The sequence below is a fragment of the Nicrophorus vespilloides genome, unplaced genomic scaffold (genome assembly GCF_001412225.1).
Source record: "Nicrophorus vespilloides isolate i.1.1-1 unplaced genomic scaffold, Nicve_v1.0, whole genome shotgun sequence".
Lineage (NCBI taxonomy): Eukaryota > Metazoa > Arthropoda > Insecta > Coleoptera > Silphidae > Nicrophorus > Nicrophorus vespilloides.
The window spans coordinates 7,479-29,462 of record NW_017098176.1 but is presented as its reverse complement, the minus strand read 5'-3'; the positions used below and the strand labels follow the sequence as shown (position 1 = coordinate 29,462).

The following is a 21,984-nucleotide window of genomic DNA, read 5'->3' as shown; positions in this document are numbered from 1 at the left end:
GAGTCCGATGTTACCAGTACAATGTACTCTATTACAATACCTAAAATACTTCTAAATATTATTGCATATGTGTGCGATGCGAATGACCGCGGTAGACGGGACTTCCCCTGCAAAACCAGATTAATGCGATTAATCGACAAATCGTAATGGCGATTCTTGCGCTGACAAGCGAGACGGCATACGAAAAAGAAGGACGTAATGCAAAACAAACAAAAAAAGTGGTATTTCCAAGGATCAGGAGGTGAAGCGATATAAAGCTGATGATCGAGCAGAAAATTTAATTTGTGATAATCATTTCTGCATCGAACGCGCTACAACCATGAAGTTCGTTTCTCTGTGTATGCTTGTAGCTTTGGCAATTGGCGCGAATTGCAGTGAGTGTTTTTATTTTTTTTAGTTATTATTTATTATTCGTGTAATTATTATATAGTAAATTAAATTGTAGGCTATCCGAGCGTGTGTCCGAAGATCGTGAAGAGGAATCAGTGGGGTGCGAAGGCGCCGCAAGAAGTTGATTATGTGATCATCCCGGTGGAGTACGTAGTCATCCACCACACCGTCACCGATACCTGCAGCTCGGAGGTGAGCTGTTCGAACATCCTCTCCAACATCCAGAACTTCCACATGAATGATCTGAAATTCCACGACATCGGATACAAGTAAACACGAAACAATAATTGTGGGTTGATGATAGTAACAATTGAATTGCAGCTTCGCGATTGGCGGTGACGGGGCCGTTTACGAAGGCGCCGGATGGCATAAGATCGGAGCGCACACGCGCGGCTACAACACTAAATCTATGGGCATCGCCTTCATTGGCAACTACGTCGGTTGGTAGTCTCCATCGCCAGCTTATTTAACTATCTTAAAAATTGTATGTCTTTTTGCAGATAAGGCACCAAGCGCAAAGCAGCTACAGGCCCTGAAAAACTTCCTGGCGTGCGGCGTCGAGCTCGGTGAGCTGAGCAACAGATACAACCTCATCGGCGCTAGACAGGTCGGAAGCACTCAAAGTCCAGGTCTGAAGTTGTACCAGGAAATACAGAAGTTACCGCACTTCAAAAAGAATCCATAAACGCTTCATTGCCACATCATAATCATTATATCACATAAGCTGACACGTTTTTTTTTAATTCCTTATATCATTTCATACCTTCCCGGCTTATGGGAAGTTTGAGTTTGGCCACTTTGACGACGACAGCATTAATTGTGTCGCAATTTGAATTTTGAACAAATTTACTCTGCATTAACTATTACTACTTTTCGAAGCCATGTTTTGATTACTATATTGTATGTTGGTAAATAAATATTCTTAAAAAAATACTGTTTCTAGGACTCAATTTAAACCTTATAACAATACTGGATGATTTTCAGTGCAATAATAATATCGAACATTTTGACTTTAACCGCAAAAGCGTTCGCAGAACGAACTGGAACGAACGGCATTGGGATCAATGAAGATGTATAGTTCATAATATTTTAAGCAGTCCGGGTATTTACTAGAAGTATTGCACAATTGCTTTATTCATGGAATTAATCAATATATAGCTGTTAATTGTTATTTGTGGTTTTCCAGAAACAATGAAAAAAATCTGTTTTTTTATACTAATTTGACTCATGAATTTTGACTTATTGCAATAGAACTTGGGGAATCCCCTATAATGTTATTTTAGTTGCATACTCTCTATATAATCAAAGTTAACATTTTTACGTATTTCGTATGTTAAGAAAATTAACTTATTTTCTTCAAATATTTTTTAATTATTAATATTATTGTTCATTTTTTTAAATTATTCTATGTATATTTGGTTGCGTATCTTTTTCATGTTGATGTTATTATATTCCTAACCTAATTTATTGTGGTTATAAACGGCGATCGAGTAATTTATTCTGTGTTAAAGTATATATAATAATAAAATAAAATGCCGAATTGGAATCAAATTCAAGCTCAATTGAGGCACCCGGCAAATCCGGTTGTATTCTTCGATGTTTCCGTTGGAACCACTGTAAGTTTCGATTTTGTTTATGCAATTAGAACAATATAATAATTGTTACTGCATTACAGGAAATAGGTAGAATGATTTTCGAGCTGTTCGCGGATATTGTTCCCAGAACGAGCGAGAATTTCCGTCAGTTTTGCACAGGGGAATACAGAAAGGATGGCGTGCCTTTAGGATTCAAAGGTGCTTGTTTCCATCGCGTCATCAAAGACTTTATGATCCAAGGAGGCGATTTTGTTAATGTAAGATTAATGCTAATTATGGTTCATATTTTTTACTAATGTTATGTTTTCTTAGGGTGATGGAACTGGGGTAATGAGCATATACAGTGGAAATACCTTCTGTGATGAGAATTTCTCATTGAAACACGACACCCCTGGCTTATTATCCATGGCGAATAGCGGCAAGGACACCAACGGTTGTCAGTTCTTCATTACTTGCGCCAAGTGCAATTTCTTGGACGGAAAACATGTGGTTTTCGGGCGCGTTATTGACGGGCTGCTGGTAATGAGGAAAATTGAGAATGTACCTACAGGCCCTAACAATAAACCAAAAATTCCGGTCACAATAGTTCAATGCGGACAAATGTAAATACAGTTTAAATAAAAAAAAAACTTTTGTATATGTACTTTATTTCATCTGATTAATAAAAGCGCGCGCGTGCTGTGTGTGTTGCCTATGAGCAACGTAAACATAACCTAATGTTTCCACATCGCATTTGGCATTTGGCTAAGATGACGAGCGAGGAGAAGACTATTTTCAAATATCTCCGCGATTTGGGGGTTTGTCTCAATTGTTCCCTACGCTATTTGTGCGACAAGAAGGTGGACTTTGCAGATGTGGACGTAGTCGTTAAACAGGTTTGTTATAATTCAAGCATAGATGAGAAAACCAACAGATTTCAACGATTTATGTTTTTAGAAACAATTATCTGAGGCTGAAATTGAAGATGTACCAATTAAGAAGGTCAAGGGGAATCCATGCTTGGTATGTTTGGGACTTCTACAGGAAACACACATTGATGATGTCTTGAATCACCCAGACTTAGGAAAAGTGAGTGGTTATGATAGTAAAGTCTTCACCATTGCAATAAGCATGCCTGCAGCTATTTTACTGAGAGAACACAGCATGCGTCTTCATTTGGAGGATAAATTCCCAATGTTCTTCAATGAAGAAAACCAGGAGATACCCATAAATCGTGCTTGGAAGATGTTCGTGTCGCCGAAATTGGCTGAAAAAATCCAGAAAGAGTTTCAGAACTCTGATATCTGTGAGTTTTCAATTAATGTGAGCACTGGGTATGACGAGGAGACTGAGGAGCTTTTAGTGCTCAAGGAGATGCAACCAAAGATATTTGAAATGCGCACTCTGCAACACAGAAAGTACAGTGGAGAGTTGTTCAGTCGGAAAGGTGTACTCTCAGCATTGAGTGTTACACCATCGGGTATATTCAAAATGCATGGGCAAGTGCCTCCTGATGTCCCCAGTAAGCAATTGGTCTGCAAGGAGATTGAGTGCAAGCACAAACCAATATATATGGCTGGCAGGTATTGCAAGTATTCAAGGGATTTGAGCCAAAGCCCATGGGTTATAGACGGCGTTAAGGCAATGGAAACTTCGGTGCAAGAGATTATGTTCGAGCAGTTCTGCAAGGTGTTCCAGTAAGTTTTTTTTAAAGCTTAATCTTAAAGCAATTATTATAGTGTAAATAAATTTTAGAATTCCTGAAGAGAATATGAAGTTTTCGTCTAGCGGTCGCGAGGACTGCGATGTGCGGTGCTTAGGAAAAGGAAGGCCCTTCTACGTGGAATTGTCCGATCCGAAACGCACCGAGTACACGCCGGAGGAGTATCGTCAAGTAGAGAAGGGCGTGGAAGAGTCGAAGCTGATCAAGATATCAGACCTGCAGAAGGTTCAGAGGGCCGAATTGACCAACATCAAAGACGGCGAGGAATCAAAAACCAAGAGTTACGTGGCGCTTTGTGTAACCAAGACGACGGTAACGGATGAGTTGCTAGAGAAGATTAACAGTCACGGTGGTCTTGAGGTCTCACAGAAGACGCCCATTCGAGTGCTCCATCGAAGACCACTTGCCACAAGGACAAGGAGGATTGAGAGCATGCAGGCATTCGCAATTGAAGGTTCGTATGAATATAAACATATTTAAAGTTCAGATATTTTATAGAAACTTTGTAGGACATTCCAATTGTTTCGAGTTACATGTAGTAACGCAAGCAGGTACTTACGTTAAGGAATTCGTACACGGTGACTTTGACCGCACCACCCCCAATTTAAGGCGAATAATTGGAGCTCCCGTCGACATCGCCGCCCTAGATGTAACAGCAATCAATTTAGATTGGCCGAAACCAGTCAACTATGATACATAACTTATTGTTTTAGTTTTTAGATAAATAAATACAACAAAAAAAACTAAATATTCAAATCAAAATTAATAGAATTTTTTAAATATTTTAACATCCCACTTTTATAATAAATGTTATATATATACACATTTTATTTTTTGTCCTGGCCCTTGCGTACATTCGTTAGATTAAAAAGAAATTTCAACTCGTTCGTATCGGATTTGTCTGATATAACAGACAGAAATATTTTAAATATTTATTTTTATCATGTTTTAAACACTGCAGGAACTGAAGAATACTACTGTAGTGGTGTATTTCAGTGCATTTGAACTAATTTCTGAAGCGCACCCTGTCGATGGTTTACCTATCCTAACAAGAAACGTCAAGTTGAATTTGTTTTTGTTGGGTTATGTTTTGGTGTTAGGATGGCGGAGCCAAAGAAGATATCCTTCGGGTTCAGCAAAACGAAGAAACCGCAGATTATATCGTCATCGAAGCCTGTTGTCGAGGAAGAAAAGAAGGAGTTTATCGAATGCGTCGAGGAGTTGGCGATCAAAGTAAAGGAGTAAGTCTACTGCAACAATATATCAATAACAAAAAAACAAATTTTATGTATGCTTGGTTTTAGTGCTGTTCAGGTGGAGAATAAGCCATTGATTCTGCATGTACCAGATACTGATGATAGTCTTCTGGTGCGCATTCAGAAAGTCAAGGAGCTGAAGGAACGCAGTAGGTTGAAGAGATTAGAGCACATTGATGACAGACCAGACTCAGAGTTAAGTTTGGATGAGTTGGCTGCAAGACAGTTGGTGGCTGAGGCCAGGAAAGCTGGAGAGAAGCAGAGTGAATCAAAGGTGTATAAATTGGACGTAGGGGAGGATAAACTAATTTTGGAAGGCAGTGAGCAGGCTACACTGGAGGATTATGAAGATGTCCCAATTCAAGATTTTGGATGGGCTATGTTGCGTGGTATGGGCGTCACTGATGAACAGAAGGTTAAGGAAGAGAAAGAATTGGAGGTGAGGCCAAAGGGCATGGGTCTTGGTGCCTATAAGGTGGTGAACCAAGGGCGGAGCGGTAAACCCGCTGTTGGAACCGACGGTAAAGAGCTAAAGTTAGTGAAAGGATGTTGCGCCAAGATCATAGCCGGTCGAGATATGGGGACCTACTGTAAAGTAAGTTAATAAGATTTGTAACGAAATATAAATTAATGTACGTATTTTTTCTAATAGGTGCACGATTGGGATTGCAACGATGATGGTATGGTTATCGTCAAGATGGCTTTAAAGGACGGCTTCACATCCGTTAACGAATTTCTCTTAATACCTGTGTCTACAGATGAATACTCGATGGGTTCAAAAGTTATAAGTGAGTTGAGATGAATAAAGAAAAATATTGTTATTTGATAGTTTGCTTTTAGATAACGCAAAGTATGAGCAGTATAAGGAGAGAGATGCAAGCGTAGCGGTCAAAACCGAAATGAAGCCAGAGCCTAATGTAGAAGTAAAAATTGATATTTCAAGCGAGGAGGAATATAGGAGTAGGAGAAAAGGCCGATCCAGATTTGAGGAGGATAGTGCGGCGAGCCACAAGAATTATCGGAAAGATCGCAGTAGGAGCAGGAGTAAGAGCAGAAAGTCGAAGAAGAAGCACCGCAAGCAGAGGATGAGAAGGAGGAGGAGGAGTAGCTCGGGAGGCGGCACCTGCAGTGACAGCAGTACCGGCAGCGAGCAAGATCGTAGAAGGCGGAAGGAGAAGAGTCGTAGCAGAAGGCGGTCCAGTGAGAGCGAGGAGGAAAGGTACCGGAACCGGAATCGCAGATAACGCGCGAGCGCAACGCAACGTCCCGCTTTGAATATTTTTTTTAGGCAGCCTAGGCTCGGTTGAGTACTCGGGAGGGACGAGCGCAATAAATCTTAATTTCGAAAGAGCCGCTCGGATCTGTTCCCCAGGGAACGCAATTTTCCTCCATACACACATACACAAAATAATGCGTGCAGGAAGTACTAATTGAATTAAGTGAAGAGCAACTCTGGTTGCCTGCGTTGTTTTAATTTAATAACTGTTTAATGTGCTAAGAAGAAAAAGAAATTAGTTAGAAATGTTAATCTTTTTATTACTCTGATTTTCCACTTTACACCATTGAATCCTACATTTTCCGCGATTTCCTTATTTTACAAAAAAAAATATGTTCAAATTGATAAGTACGGGTTGTATTATAACCCACGCATTTAAAATAAAAGCACCGCATAGGCTGGCGCCAAAGCCAAATATTATTTGTTGGAAATAATTATAACTTATTGAACGCTGATGATGTTTTTTGGCACCAATTCTGGCAATGTATATTTAGAATAGGTTTCCGTCCATCGCAACTTTTATTTTCTCTTTTCTTCTTTCTATCGACTTCTGGTCGAATTTTGTTTTGCGGGCTGCAATTGTGCCACCGTTGCGTAACCATAAACAAATTTAAACTTTGCTTCTAGTTGGCCAAAGCGAATTATTACGATTTCGCGCATTACGCGAAACGTTTATTTTTAATTTCGGCTAATTGTCTGCTACCGTTTTCCTTGTATTTTTTTTTGTTTTTCGTTCTTCGCGCGGTAATTTTTAATTTTAACTGCGATCCCTCCCAGCCTTTTCGCAGGTTCAGCGTCCGTCCCGGTGCCAATAAATACCCGAGCGGGGATACAACTCACACACACACAGTCACACTCAAACATATATGTACACGTATTTATAATTTATTATTTTCAATTTGTATTTGATTTTTCTTTCCGGGAGCGCAGTTTAGAGATTGCGATCATTCGCGACGCGTTTCCCTAACATTTCGAGAGTTTCTTGCTTCGCCGGGAGAAAATCCGTATACCGTCAGCCCCCAGGAATGAAACCACCTTGGGGCCACGAACGTCTTTGCCGCTGCTCCACCATCACCAATAATTGTTGTCCCCTTGCGAAGAGGTAGTTGCAACAAACTCGCAAAAGATAGAAACAAAGAAGAAAGGAAACAAAGGCGAATTAGAGGTAATTAAACTTGTAGCGAATCAATTGCGTTCAATTCGCGAGGCATCGCGTGTTAGTCGCCGTCTACCAATTCATTTCGTAAAAGAAAACATGGAGAATGAGAGAGAACAAAACAAACAAGAATTGGTCGTGCATGAGATTTTTAAGGCACTCAAATGGATTGACTGAAGGATTAATTATTTAAGACCGCTTATCTGGAGATTTATATAGACGTATGTTAATTTCGTTCCAGTGTGCTACGAAAAACCGCTCTAACATCGACAGCCTAAGTAAGTCCTGATATAAATGTTAGACAATCACAATTGTAGATGAAGCGAAAGACGCGCTTATGCAAATACAACTTTGTTTGTACAATTCGGAAATCGATTCGTCTTTAGGGAGAAACAATTTTCCCCCCTCTCCAGAAATTTCACCGTCTTCGAACGTCCAGTTTTATTTTCTCTTTCCTTCCAACCTTATCATTCTTAATATATTTTTTTTAACAAATTTCTTATTATAAATAATCCCACACCTCATTAATTCCGCTCAATCAGTGTCGTCGGAAAGTGGCCTTAAAGCCCGTCCAGTTGGCCCGACATTCCCGGCGAAGTTTTATTTATAAACGCGCATACAAAAAATATACACAACATGTAACGAAATTCAAATACAAACACATTAGTTTTCCATCCCTCTTCTGCTAACCATTGTGTCTCTCTTCCCTAACCGCGCGCACGTGCTTACATCAAGTAAGTATTATTATGCAAGCTGTCTATCTTTCGAGTGCGCTTCGAAACGGAAAGTGTTCGTCTCTTCCATTCGTTTTCGTCACTTGCACTTGTTTGGTCTGTCGCAGTTCTTTACGAAATTTGTTTCATTTGTTGTTGTTGTTTTTTAATTGTTATTCTCTCCTTTTTGTGTTTTAATTGCTGATAACACTTATCTAACAAATGTTGATAACGTTTTCGAAATATTTAAATGTGTTAAAGAGATAATTTCAATGCCATCCACGTTTACCTAGGCGCTATATAATATAAGAATGAAATATATTAAACTGTATAAAATTATATTAATCTACCTTTATAGATATTTTCACTTATTTACTTTATTTAATGTAACCATTCAAAGAACAAAAAAAACGAATACGATAAAGATTATATTTTCGTCATGTGGCAGCAGCTAACTTCAATTAATTTTGTCGAAAGGATTTTCGGAATGATATTTATGAGCATTTTTTTCTGGACATTGGAAAATAGTTAAAACATTAAAAATAATTTAACAATTTTTGTATAGGAATTAAATAATCAAAACGTTAAAAATTCCCAATATGTCTCTAGAAATTGTATCAATAAGAAAATTTATTTTGATACTCCTCTTCTCATTTTATGTCCTCTGTAAATTTGTGAATATTGAAGTTGTTAACAAAGAAAAAAAGCTTCATAGAGGAATTGTTAATTAATCTATTTTTTTTTTGGAAGATGTATCTCACTTTAACTTTTTCAGGGACCGTGAGACACGCAATGTACTAGAATTTTCTAGAAAATGTCCAGGAGAGAGGAATTACTCTTTAATTTGGTTGATATGCCAAGGGATGCATTTTGAGACATATATCTAAATCATTTTTTGCTCTTTGCATTGGAAAATATTTAAATACTCTGAACATATTAAAAATAGAAAAATCATTTACCAATATCTTTATAAAAAATGATCTAATAAGATTATTTCTTTCCAATTTATTTTGATACTCTTTCTGAATTTAATAAATATATATTATATTAATATGATGTACAAATTAAAAATTTCGCAAAGTTTCAGACATATTTCATTTATGTTTTTCTCTTTGACTTGGAGAATATTTAAATAGTCAACACATTAAAAATAGATTCGTTGAATAGGAATTTCCGCATTAGATAGTTTATTTCCAAAATAGTTTGTAGATGAATCTTAGATTCATAAATATATGTAAACAACAAATGATCAACAAATTAAAAATAGAACAACCGTTTACCAAATTCTGAATATGATATTTTTCATTAACACTTTTGCGCTCTAATCGAATTATGTTTAAGAAATACAACAATACCTCGTACAGTTTTATTAAGCAAAATAAAAATAAGTACACAAAAATTATCAGTCAAGTCTGTTTTAAAGTCCGGTTTTAAACCGATTGCCCGCACTATGCGATATTATTATATATATTATTATTATATAATTAAAAATATATATAAGAAATTTACCAAACATTGGATGATTGAAGTGTTATAATTATTTCTTTCTAATTATTTTAGTTGAGTTTCTCAGTTTCAGAAAATACATCTTTTTATCTGTAAATTGAAGAATATTTTAAATAATAATATAATAATAAAAATTGCAACAAATGACCAAAATACAAATTGAAAATTAAAAAGAAACAAAGTCGAAATTATTCCAATTATGTTGTGTTTTTCAATTGCTTTTGTAAGAGCATCCGATTATCATAAATATGTCTTAATTAATGTTTTTGTTTCGCTGTAGATTGTAGAATATTGGCTTTCTTTATATTCAAATTTAAAATTATATAAAAAAACACAACAAAGTAGAATATGTCAATAATGTCGCGTTTTTTCAATTCATATTATAAGAAGAATTCTAGAAATATAAATTTTAGAATATTGGTTTTCTTTATGTTGAAATGGTCAATACGTTGGTTCTCAATTTCAATAAATACATCTTTTTATCTGTAAATTGGAGAATATTTTAATAATCAACAAATTGAAAATTTAAAAAAATCAACAAAATAAAAATGATGCCAATAATGTCGCTTTTTTCAATTGATTTTGTATGATGAATTCAAGAAACATAACTTGTAGAATATTGGCTTTCTTTATGTTCAAATAGTCAACACGTTGGAAATATGAGCTTCTCAGTTTCAATAAATATATCCTTTTATCTGTAAATTGAAGAATAATTTAAAGATCAACGAATTGAGAATTACAAAAAAATCAACAAAGTAGAAATTATTCCAACAATGTCATGTTTTTTTTTCAATTGATTTTGTAAGAGCATTCAAGCAACATCAATTGTAGAATATTGGCTTTCTTTATGTTCAAATAGTCAACACTTTGGAAATATGAGCTTCTTGGTTTGAATAAATACATCTTTTTATCTGTAAATTGGAGAATATTTTAATGATCAACAAATTGAAAATTACAAAAAAAAAAATTAACAAAGGAGAAATTATTCTAATAATGTCGAGATTTTTCAATTGATTTTGTAGAAGCATTCAAGCACCATAAATTGTAGAATATTGACTTTCTTTCAATAAATACATCTTTTATCTGTAATTTGGAGTATTAATGGTCAACAAAAATAAAAAAAATAGAAATTATTTCAATAATGTCGCGTTTCTTCAATTGATTTTATAAGAGTTGAAAACATAGTAGAAATGATTTCAATTATGATGTGTTTTTCAATTGCTTTTGTAAGAGCATTCGATTTTCATAAATATATCTTAATTAATGTTTTTGTTGCGCTGTAGATTGTAGAATATTGGCTTTCTTTATATTCAAATTGAAAATTATATAAAAAACACAACAAAGTAGAATATGCCAATAATCTCGCGTTTTTTTAATTGATATTATAAGAAGAATTATAGAAATATAAATTTTAGAATATTGTTTTCTTTATGTTCAAATGGTCTACACGTTGGTTCTCAATTTCAATAAATACATCTTTTTATCTGTAAATTGGAGAATATTTTAATAATCAACAAATTGAAAATTTAAAAAAATCAACAAAATAAAAATTATTCCAATAATGTCGCGTTCAACTGATTTTGTATGATGAATTCAAGAAACATAACTTGTAGAATATTGGCTTTCTTTATGTTCAAATAGTCTACACGTTGGTAATATGAGCTTCTCAGTTTCAATAAATACATCTTTTATCTGTAAATTGGAGAAATCAACACAGAAAAAATGATTCCAATAATATCGCGTTTTTCAATTGATTTTGTAAGAAGAATTCAAGAAACATAAATTCTAGAATATTGGCTTTCATTATGTTGAAATAATCAACTCGTTGGAAATATTAGCTTTTTGGTTTCAATAAATTCATCTTTTTATATGTAAATTGGAGAATATTTTAATGGTCAACAAAAATAAAGCAGAAATTATTCCAATAATATTGTGTTTTTTCAATTGATTTTATTTGCGAATTCGATTTTCTTAAACATATTTAAATTTAAATTGTAGAATATTCTTTATATTCAAATGGTCAACACGTCGAAAATAGAAATACTCAATTATCATCGGATCGCACTAATTGATTAATTGATGTTGACATTACATTTGTTACTTTGACGGTTTCGCAATGATCTTGTTTGATTTGGCAGACTGTTAAGTGATGCGCTTTTTGTTTGTTAAAATGTTTGTCCATCATTATAATTGGCGGCACGCTCTCCAATATATCTCCAGTTTAATTGTGCGCGTTGCTTGTTATTAGTTGCGTTTTTTTTTTCATTCTAGTTGTAGTTGTTATTGTCGTTCGAAAATTTTAAAGCATTAAAGTGGTTTTAATTAGAGTGTTCGTGATGTTGTTTTCTTTTTTGTTCTGTTGCTGACGACGTCGACGTCGTCGTCGTCACGGTCGTAGTGCCCCTTCGCTCCCCTTTGGCCATACGCAAATATTAGAAGCGCGTGTCTCGTCGCGTTCCTGGCGATCCAGAGCTCACTTCTCCCGTCGCGTATCCATCGTTTATTTCCGTTGCGGATTTTCTCGCTATTTTTAGTACGCGAAATTACTCCTACTAATTGAATGTTACCAAAGTCGAGCAACAGCTTTCCATAAACAAACAAAAGAACCTTTGCATTCCAATTCAAAGATCTAAAGAAGAAGAATCGCCTCCTACGAACACTAAAATTATTCAAATTATTTTTAACATTATCATTATAAATTAATTTCATTTTTCTTCTGTTTACTCGCAAGCAATTACATTATGTAATTTAATTTGTGTTTTTTTTGGTGGAAAATATTTAGTTGCGCCTAATTGATTGCGCGTACCATACGATGGCGACGAAAATTTTCCGTTAATGGATAACGTCCAAAATTAATCCTGAATAATTTATCGTCCATGGAGCTTTTCCATTCACCGTTTTCACTCGACTATCGATTACCAAAAGCGACCAATCGACATTGACTTTGAATATCATCAATTTACACAACATTTAGCAAATAATCATTTGCAATAAAATATTTGCATTTGACTTTTGATAATTTCGTAGTTGACAAAATGCAAATTATTTTATGATATCTCTCAAAATTTAATCTTAACTCTTTGAGGGGCCACAAATTCCTTAACAAATTTCTAGACAACTGAATCAGACAACTACGTCAACTGAATCAACATCAAATTGACATACCAAGCAAATTAAAGGATAATTTCTCTTTCCTGGACATTTACTAGAAAATTATAATAATGTCCTACTGTTAAAAAGGTGGTATATTCCGTGTCTTCTTAAAGAGATTTTATGTCTATTCATTTTCCAATTACAATATATTACATTATTGGTATTTGTGTATTGATCGCTTAATAATTAACAAAATATCAATTATTTGATGATATTTCTTACCCTACAAAACAGTTGACAATTATACCAATAAATAAATGACATTTATTTTAAATATTATCAATTTACACAACATTTAGCAAACAATTATTATTGATGGTTTATTTTATTATCGAATTTATTGCAAATGATTGTATAATAGTTTGATAATTTCTAATATTAGATATTCATCAATTTCCCTAATGCGATAATTTCAGTAATTTGCATATTTTTTTTGATTGCTTGATAATTAACAGAATGATAATTATATGTCAAACTTTCAATGATTTGCATCGTTTAAAAATTTCCAATTTGTAAATTATTTCATGATAAGGAAATTACTGGAGTTATATATATATATTTTTTATCGCAAAACTTTATTATTGTCAATTTTTTTATTGATTTTCATGTTTAAACAATTTCTAAATTGTAAATAATTTGATGACATTTAGGTTATTTGATTAACCCAAAGAAATTTATCAAAAAGTTCAATTATTTGACGACATTCGGGTTAAATTTAAATTATTTGTTCAAAATAATTTATTGACAAATTTTTAATGATTAACATAATAATTTCTAAAATGTCGATTATTTGAAGACATTCGTGTTAACAATGTCTAAATGTCATCGAAAATTATTTCAATAATAATTATTTTTACGAATGTTAATTATTTGATCACATTCGGGTTTATCATATAATAAAGAAATTACTAGAATAATATTTGGTTTAACAATTCTTTATATTTATTTTTACAGAAAATTTAAATTCAAAATATTAATTATTAGATACTGTTATGTATGTACATATGCACTTTTATCAACAATATTTTACATTATACTTACTATGTAATTTTTATTTATTTTTTATTGCAACAGAAAACAAAATTAAACATTTTCCATATAATACTAATAAAACAAAATTCGGACGACTTTTAATAATTTCAATTATTTGGTGACATATCTCAACATTTGTTTTTTCAAATCAGATAACAATTAAATCACTCAATTATTTGCAACAAAAAGAAACTTAGGTCGAAAGCCTTTTTGCCCAAATTGGGTTTAATGAAAATATGTAACTGAATAAAGGATTTTCATTTGATTATTGACATTTATCTATATTTGACTTTTCAAATTAAGTAACTATTATTTTTTTTTGCAAAAGTTACTAAACTTTGCAGACAAAATCACATATAAATGTCTGAACATAAGTTTGTAAAATGATTTAGCATGCGCACAATTCGGGACATGTCATCGTCACTCGTTATGTGAGTCATTTTTGTTATAATTTGTTTTTTCGTTAAGCGAATGACTCGTTATGCGAGATGTTTGTTATTTGATTGATTCATTTTAATTGATTCACAGCAATAATAAATAAGTAAATGATTCGCATTTGACGTTTCATTGTTGCACAATTTTGTAAGTGTCAATTAATGGGATTTTTGATTATTGAAAGGTTATAAAATCACTCGATTAATAATTATTCCAGTTGTTTTGAATGTTTTAAATTGTATTCAATTTCATCATACAAAATTTCAATTGCCATAATTTAAATAATTCGCTTTTAACATTTCATCATATTGACAATGTGACAGTTGACTTTTTGTTTATTTATACAAATAATCGGCTTAAATCGTTGACATGTAAAACGTTTGGATATTGAATTATGAATGGTGCGAGATTGATTTTGAATCTGTCATAATTACACTTCGCGTGCTCCACGTCAAAAAAGAGACTGCGTTTATATTTTATTACTATTATTTCACGTTTATTTTTTTGTCGTTGTTATTTTATTGCGTGTCTTCACAATCACATATATCATCTTCGTACAATTATTTATTTTTGTGTCGCATGCGAATAATTAAAGCCGAAACGTGAGTTCGTCTCGATTTCAATTACCAGCATCGTCTGGGATGGTTCGATGCCATTGCATCAACCTTGAAAAGTTCAATCCACCAATCCTTTAAGTTATCACATCCAATTATTGATTATAAACAAATCAATCAAAGAATATAAATTGGAATTAAATTAATATTCGAGTTATTTGATTTCAAAATGAGAATGTCAGCTGATGATTTTTATATGCGGAGTAGAGAAAATGCACGCTCACGTTGAATGCAACAACTTGTTGTCAAGAAAATTCGCTTCCTTTGGGTCTTTGAGTAGTTCAAAGATGAAATATTTGGTGTTATGAGTTTCTTCGTTACTAAATAATTCGGAATGGTAGTTGTTGCGCTCGATTTGATTAGTTTTTTTTGTGTGATATGGATGCAATGGATGCATCGGGTTGGGAGTTGGAGGGTTGCGACGTCGTCGTCGCCGTCGAGCGGATCGATTCCAGGAAGAGGGGGTCGGAGGGGTGTGACCCTCACGATTGCAACTCGCACACCTCCTGACGTCCTACCGAAAATCGATCAGACCGAACCGAACGCAAATACTGTCAGTCGTTCAGCGCCAGGGCTCCCAGCACACGCAGAAAGCACAGCACTTAGCACCAACAGACAGAAGGAAACGAGACAGAGAGATAAATAGGAGAAGCTGAAGAGAGAAAGCTAAGTACAACCATTTTCCACCGGAAGGACAAAAGCAAATTCGTAGTTCCACCACCACCACCCCAATCGCCGAATAACAACGGGGTCACGTGCGCTGCCTGGCAACTATAATAACAACAACAAATAACAAGCGATAACAATAATACCATCACCGCAACTGTCAAGGGACAGCGGCAACGGAAGCAGCGATCGGGAAGAGCAAGAGGAGGAGGAAGAGGCGCAGGCGGAGGTATCGTCACCGTCGTCGTCATTACAATCATCATCGTCGTCGTCAGCGGCGGTGGAAGAAGAGGAAGCAGAGTTGCCATCGGAGTTCAGTCCGATCGGAGGAAGCGCCGAGTCGATCATCTTCCCTAAAACGGGGACGCAAACAAGAGGCTGCTTCAATTTCGATTATCACGTGCTATGGAAGATACTTCACGTTTTTCTGGTAACATTCCAATCCACCACCAACTTATACAACAATATTTATTAAATTACGTCTTCAATTTACATTTTCTTTTTCAAAACATTAGATTTGTTCTTACATATATTTTTTTCAAATTTATGCTCGTATTTAAACATAATGGTTTTTAAATTCATGCTTTTCGCACCACGCCGGCTATGTTTTATATATCGGAATCAATGACTTTGCTGATTTACATTGATATCGTTATCTGTATATTCATACTTTCGCGTTTCCAACTAACAATTAACCGTAATCGATAATATTTCCTTACATTTCTCCAATGAAATAGTTTGCCAATACTTGAAATTCAAAGTTATTTTAAAGTCATCTCGATTCGCACGCTATTCAACGATCAAACAATTAATTGTCTGCAATTGTTATCCACTTTAGATTGCGTATTGCCATAGTAACAACGTGGTCTCTAATTTAGTAATAATCTTTATTGTAACATTTTCATACAATAATAATAAAAGAAAGAGTTAACTGCTGCAAAGGATAATTTAATAATTATTGAAATCAAATTATAAATTGTCGGTATTTCCATTAATGTCTTACTAATTATTGAAATTACTTAATATTGTTATTATGACAGACACCAGGTATTGTTTACTTTGTATATTATTGTATTACTAAAAAATGAAAAAAGTTATTAATTATCGATTATAAATTATCGGTGTTTCTATGAATGTTGGTGTATTTACTAATTATTTAAATCGACTTATTTTCTTTTTATAGAAATAATGGTATTTTTCTACTATTATTTTATTAGTAATAATTGAAAAATTCATTTACTATTGAAATCAATATATTTACTAATTATTTAATCTTTTTGATAATGTTTTGTTTAACTAAATTTTTACAAAAAATTGCTATTTTAAGGTGGATGCGCCTGGTCACATTTCTTTATAATTTTGTGGGTTGTACTTAAGTTACATTTGCGCATTTTCCAAGGAATTCAAATTGCGATTATTGTGGTTTACAAGAAAAGTAGCGAGAAAAAGAAAATAAAAAATATATATAAAGCTACGTCAACGTTAGTCTAAATCCGTATAATTGGATACAAAGTTCTTAACGCGTTTGTGCGGTGGTTGTTTATTATTTGATATATTTTCTTCGCTTATGCATCACCCTTTTTCGGAATCCATCTATTTTTAGTCATCTATTTGACTTCCAACCAAATTTGTGACGTCTTATTTTCGGTATCAAAGAAAAAAAAAGAATCTGCTTCCAACAATTTGTTATTGTTGATGTTTTGATTATAATTTTATTTTTAATCTTGTATTCACATTCGTATGCAATTCTGAACTAATGTTATTGGTTTATTTTCTTTCAGAGTATCTGTTCGCCAAAATGCCCGAGGAGAATACCGTCAAGATCGAATGTACAGAACATTCGGACAAAAAGGAGATGACCGGCGCAAAGAAGTGGATGTCGGAGAACCTGCTCCTCCTTGGGACGCTGCTTGGGGTTGCGATCGGCGCCATCATAGGTAATTAATTCATTCATTCGATCGTTTCTTCCATTCGTTATTCTTTTTTTCTTCGGAGAAAAGAAATTGATTTAACAACCCTCTGTGACGTCCGAGGCTTTTCGCGTGTTTTTCCCCATGAATGAATCGCGATTTTCTCATCCACTTTCCGACTTCTATAAATAGCCGCTGATTGCATTGTACTATTACGTGCATACATTAAAACCATCGTGGAAATTTTCGTGGGTCCCGTTGCTAATGGTTACCATATTGTTTTCCATTTGACGTAAGCGGCAAAATCGATGAGCCCATGGGTCGAAATATACTATTTATAAACAAATTTAGGGAAAACAAATAATGGACACAAAACGATAGAAAAAAAAACTAATGACACTTAATTCCCGGCGCATCCGCCATTCACATATAACTGCAAATGACTTAAAGTCATGTGATCCTCAAATTATTAAATGCACGAGTCTCAAAGCAATTGTCTTTTAATTGAATATTGATGTGCCACGTGTGGTATCTTTCGTTAATTACTTTCAATTAGAACGTCACAATGTAAATGACTTAAATTATTGGATTTTTTTTTTAAGTTTTTGTTTTTTCATTACCTTTTTTCTTATATTTGCGTTATGGATTCATCATTATAATCATATTAAATGTATGAATATTTTGATATGTATGGAAGGTTGGCAATTTTGATGCGATTGGGGTCGTTCGAATGCACCCAGGTGATTGTACCAAATGGACGTTAATTAAATTCCATGACCGGTCACGCGTATCGCAGCCGCCGCAACCAATGAGATTAGAAGTTGGGCTTGTTACTATGGAGATTGCATAATGTTTTGGCAACTTGGGGCAATATTGTTTTTTTCTTCGTTCTTTTTGCAATTCGCGATCGATTTGTTCGCTTGGACGTGAAGCGTTCGTGCTTTATAAACGGAGACTACATTTGCGATTGCTATGCAGGTTTTGGATTGAGGCCGTGCAACCTTTCGCAGAGCTCGATCATGCTGATCTCGTATCCGGGTGAGCTCTTCATGCGACTGCTCAAGCTGATCATCCTTCCGCTGATCATCTCGAGTCTGGTGGCAGGAAGTGCCAGCCTGAACGCTAAGCTCAACGGCCGGATCGCCGTCAGGACGCTCATCTACTTCCTGATTACGTCCATCATCAACGCCATCCTTGGAGTCGTCCTGGTAACGATCATACATCCCGGTCATCCAGGACTCAAAGAAACTTTAGGAGACGGCACCGAGAACAGAGGCGCCACCAGCATGCTCGACAGCCTCCTGGATCTAGGAAGGTGATCACATTTACCCTCTCTCGAGGATTCTCGCAATCTCTTTCTCCTCTTCTTCAAAGTATTACATAACACACATATACATAACACGCATACGAACACACACAAACACCTCCACTAAAATTCAAATCAATCTCAAGTATAGTTTATATATCTATTCGTCTCTGATATTGTCGTTACTGATGTTGTTGTTATTGTTGTTCCTTAACACTTAAACACCGACCTTTTTCTCGCTTTTTAAAATTGTTCTGCTGAATTTAATTTATTTCTAGAAACATCGTAGCTGATAATATATTTCAAGCCACTTTCCAGCAGGTAGGTGTGCTGCTTGCCGTGTGCTGCAACCACAAAAAAATGTTTTCTCTATCAAACAAAAATGAAAAAAAAAGCAAATTTTGAACATAATAATTATAATATTGATAATAAAAAAAACACACAATTTTGCAGTAAGTAATGAAATTCAATTAATAAAAAAATATTATTTTTTTTATTAATTAATGTATATTTTTTTCTTCTGTTTGTTATATTTAATTAATTTTGTTTTTGTTCCCGATCATTGCAACTTTTTGGTCGTATTATTTTATTAAATAATATATATATATTAGAAAAGATGCTATGTATATTCTCTTTAACGGTTGTCGTGGTGTATTTGCAGGCGCATACGGCTTACATCAACACGTCCGTGGTCACGTTCAACGCGGAGAATGGCACGTTCGATAGCTCCGAGCTCACGGAGAGGCAGATCAATTACAGGTAACGTGACTTACCATTAAAATTCAATACTTGAAAGTTGAAATAGTAATAGATCTTTCAATTTCGTTTATCAAATTGGTTTTATTAACTTTCGATGTTGTTTAGAGCTGGAACTAACACTCTGGGCATTGTGTTCTTCTGCTTGATCTTCGGAACGATTCTGGGAACGCTCGGGGAGAAGAGCAAGGTGGTGATCGAATTCTTCACCGTCACCTTCGAGGTTGTCATGAAGTTCGTGACTGGCGTGATGTGGCTGACGCCGTTCGGCATAAGCAGCGTGATCGCTGGAAAGATCCTTTCCGTGAACGACCTGGCGCTTGTAATCTCGAATCTTGCGTGCTTCATCGCTACCGTCGTTCTCGGCGTCTTCATCTACCAGCTGATAATCATGCAGCTTATTTATCTGCTATTCCTGCGAAAGAATCCTTTCAAGTTCTACGCAGGGCTCATCCAGAGCACGTGCACAGCATTCGCGACGGCCTCGACGGCTGCAGCACTTCCTATCACCTTCCGCCTGATGAACGACAAGTTGAAAATAGACACGCGGATCACCAGGTTCGTGCTTCCCATAGGCTGCAACATCAACATGGATGGGACTGCCCTCTTTGTGGCAATCGCCTCCGTCTTCATCGCTCAGATGAACGGCATCGAGCTGGGTTTCGGGGAACTGGTAACCGTTTGGTAAGAACAATTCTAATAAGCACCGAGTTTTCATTTTTTAAGACGAAACCTTCATATTTAGCTTTACCTCAACGGCTGCCTCGTTTTCATCTGCGAGTGTACCAAGCGCAGCCCTAGTGTTGCTCCTAATGGTCCTCTCAGCTATTGACACTCCGGTCCAAGACGTCTCGCTGCTCTTCGCCGTAGACTGGATTGTGTAAATATTCACCTATTAACCTTACATTATATTATAAACCAAATTACAATTTTGATCGCAGCGATCGTTTCCGGACGACCAACAACATGCTCGGCGATTGTTACGCGGCGGCCGTCGTTGAACTCCTCTCCAAGAAAGAATTAATGGCTGCAGACGCCATCTTACAGGTACGCATTTCTCGTAGCAAACATACACATCAATCTAATACAATGATTTGCAGGAATCCTCGTTGGATTACGAGGACGGAAACTCGCTGAGGAATTCCATCAGCAAGGATCTGGGCCCCAGCGAAATTGTGATAAGGGACGACAAGCGGAACGGCACTAACAACATATAGAGACTGTATATCATATTGGAACTGTAATCTATCAGAAATTAACTAATCTAGCAGCAACAATAACTTTGAAACCAGACAACCGATGATTGAAAGGAGCGTTTGGTTGAGATTCCATATCCTTTTTATCCAGGTTTTTTATGTATTTTTTCTTCTTTTAATTTCCGTTAATCTCTAGCGGTTAGGGTAATATTACACAAACAAATAAAAAAAACACCACCAATCGGTATATATATTTACTATAATATTATATTGTATACATCAACAAAAAAAAAGAGAGAGACACGAGGGAATGAGGGGAAAAATAACTAGTATTAATAGTGTAATAATGATTGTTATAGATGCGCATATTTTATTAATGTATTTTTAAAATATTATACATAAAAGAATAAAATGAAAAAAAATATTTGAAAAAAAACACACACACACACACACTCGATGTAACTCGTGGAGCATTTCGTACGGAGCAGAAACTATTTAACTGAAGTGATAACTAATGATGCAATAATGTTTATTAAATTCGTACACTCATTACTTTCATATTAATAATAATAATAATATTAGAAATACAAAAATACATTTAAAAAAGACAAGAAAAGGTTAGAGCAGTTACGATTATGAAAACAACAATTACTTGAACTAGCAATAAATTAATACACTGAATTACAATCGTTTTATTTGTTGACAAAAAATAACACATCAATCGTTTCATCTGATCTTAGCTTACACATTCATTAAATGTGTCTGGCTAATAATCAAATTATGTTGCTATGCTTTGTGGAGAGTCTGTTCTCAGCAATGTCTCTATATTATGAATCATCCACCTGGCAGTACTAATTAATAATTGTGACCTGCTTAAGATGTACATTGCTGCCTCCAAACCTGACACCTATGACCTTCTTCAATTTTCAAGATGCAATGTTATGACTATTATTTGTTTCATATACATATATTTTTTTATATTGTTTGAGATAAATATTGACCAATCTAGTGGCATTACTAATGGTATTGACTACGTGCAGCAAGAAATCTTGCACCTGGGCTCAAATATCTAATTTGCGCCTCACATCAAGAAATCAATAGGGTTAAATATTTAATGTGCTTCCTCATTCGCTCAAGAAAACAATACTAATATATATTACTTGCGCTATTGGTGCCCTCTTCGCATACTCTTTAATTTCTTGAGAGATTGGGGCAGATTTTTCCGAGTACGTGGAGATACATTATGAAAAATACTTAAGGGTTTACACTTAATCCATCCTAGCCGAAGTATAGACTATATATATAGACTACGTATTTCCAAA

At 34.8% G+C, this 21,984-nt stretch overlaps 5 protein-coding genes across 7 annotated transcripts; all 5 read left to right on the top strand.

Annotated features, from left to right (window-relative positions):
• Positions 1-41: 41 nt before the first annotated feature.
• Positions 42-1,321, top strand: LOC108561820 (peptidoglycan-recognition protein 2-like). Its single transcript, XM_017919894.1, has 4 exons — positions 42-374; positions 446-659; positions 712-830; positions 891-1,321. Exons 1-4 carry the CDS (start codon positions 320-322, stop codon positions 1,073-1,075), a joined length of 573 nt encoding a protein of 190 aa, XP_017775383.1. The 5' UTR covers positions 42-319; the 3' UTR covers positions 1,076-1,321.
• Positions 1,322-1,846: 525 nt separating this feature from the next.
• Positions 1,847-2,620, top strand: LOC108561814 (peptidyl-prolyl cis-trans isomerase H). The gene is made up of 3 exons (XM_017919885.1): positions 1,847-2,006; positions 2,066-2,242; positions 2,298-2,620. Exons 1-3 carry the CDS (start codon positions 1,923-1,925, stop codon positions 2,589-2,591), a joined length of 555 nt encoding a protein of 184 aa, XP_017775374.1. The 5' UTR covers positions 1,847-1,922; the 3' UTR covers positions 2,592-2,620.
• An 89-nt stretch (positions 2,621-2,709) lies between these two features.
• LOC108561813 (putative tRNA pseudouridine synthase Pus10) lies at positions 2,710-4,413 on the top strand. The gene is made up of 4 exons (XM_017919884.1): positions 2,710-2,860; positions 2,922-3,661; positions 3,720-4,141; positions 4,197-4,413. Exons 1-4 carry the CDS (start codon positions 2,735-2,737, stop codon positions 4,385-4,387), a joined length of 1,479 nt encoding a protein of 492 aa, XP_017775373.1. The 5' UTR covers positions 2,710-2,734; the 3' UTR covers positions 4,388-4,413.
• A 286-nt stretch (positions 4,414-4,699) lies between these two features.
• Positions 4,700-6,471, top strand: LOC108561828 (G patch domain and KOW motifs-containing protein). The gene is made up of 4 exons (XM_017919907.1): positions 4,700-4,928; positions 4,992-5,538; positions 5,596-5,731; positions 5,784-6,471. The coding sequence occupies exons 1-4, from the start codon at positions 4,789-4,791 to the stop codon at positions 6,185-6,187; spliced, it is 1,227 nt and encodes a 408-aa protein (XP_017775396.1). The 5' UTR covers positions 4,700-4,788; the 3' UTR covers positions 6,188-6,471.
• Positions 6,472-6,854: 383 nt separating this feature from the next.
• LOC108561826 (excitatory amino acid transporter) lies at positions 6,855-21,343 on the top strand. 3 transcript variants are annotated; one of them, XM_017919906.1, is made up of 9 exons: positions 6,855-7,384; positions 17,276-17,431; positions 18,383-18,719; positions 18,989-19,031; positions 19,372-19,469; positions 19,575-20,150; positions 20,212-20,346; positions 20,408-20,513; positions 20,567-21,343. In XM_017919906.1, exons 2-9 carry the CDS (start codon positions 17,293-17,295, stop codon positions 20,681-20,683), a joined length of 1,551 nt encoding a protein of 516 aa, XP_017775395.1. In that variant the 5' UTR covers positions 6,855-7,384; positions 17,276-17,292; the 3' UTR covers positions 20,684-21,343. The 3 variants fall into 3 exon arrangements, with proteins under 3 accessions (XP_017775395.1, XP_017775393.1, XP_017775394.1); XM_017919904.1 differs by lacking the exon at positions 6,855-7,384 and adding an exon at positions 7,482-7,653; XM_017919905.1 differs by lacking the exon at positions 6,855-7,384 and adding an exon at positions 15,304-15,924.
• Positions 21,344-21,984: the final 641 nt, after the last annotated feature.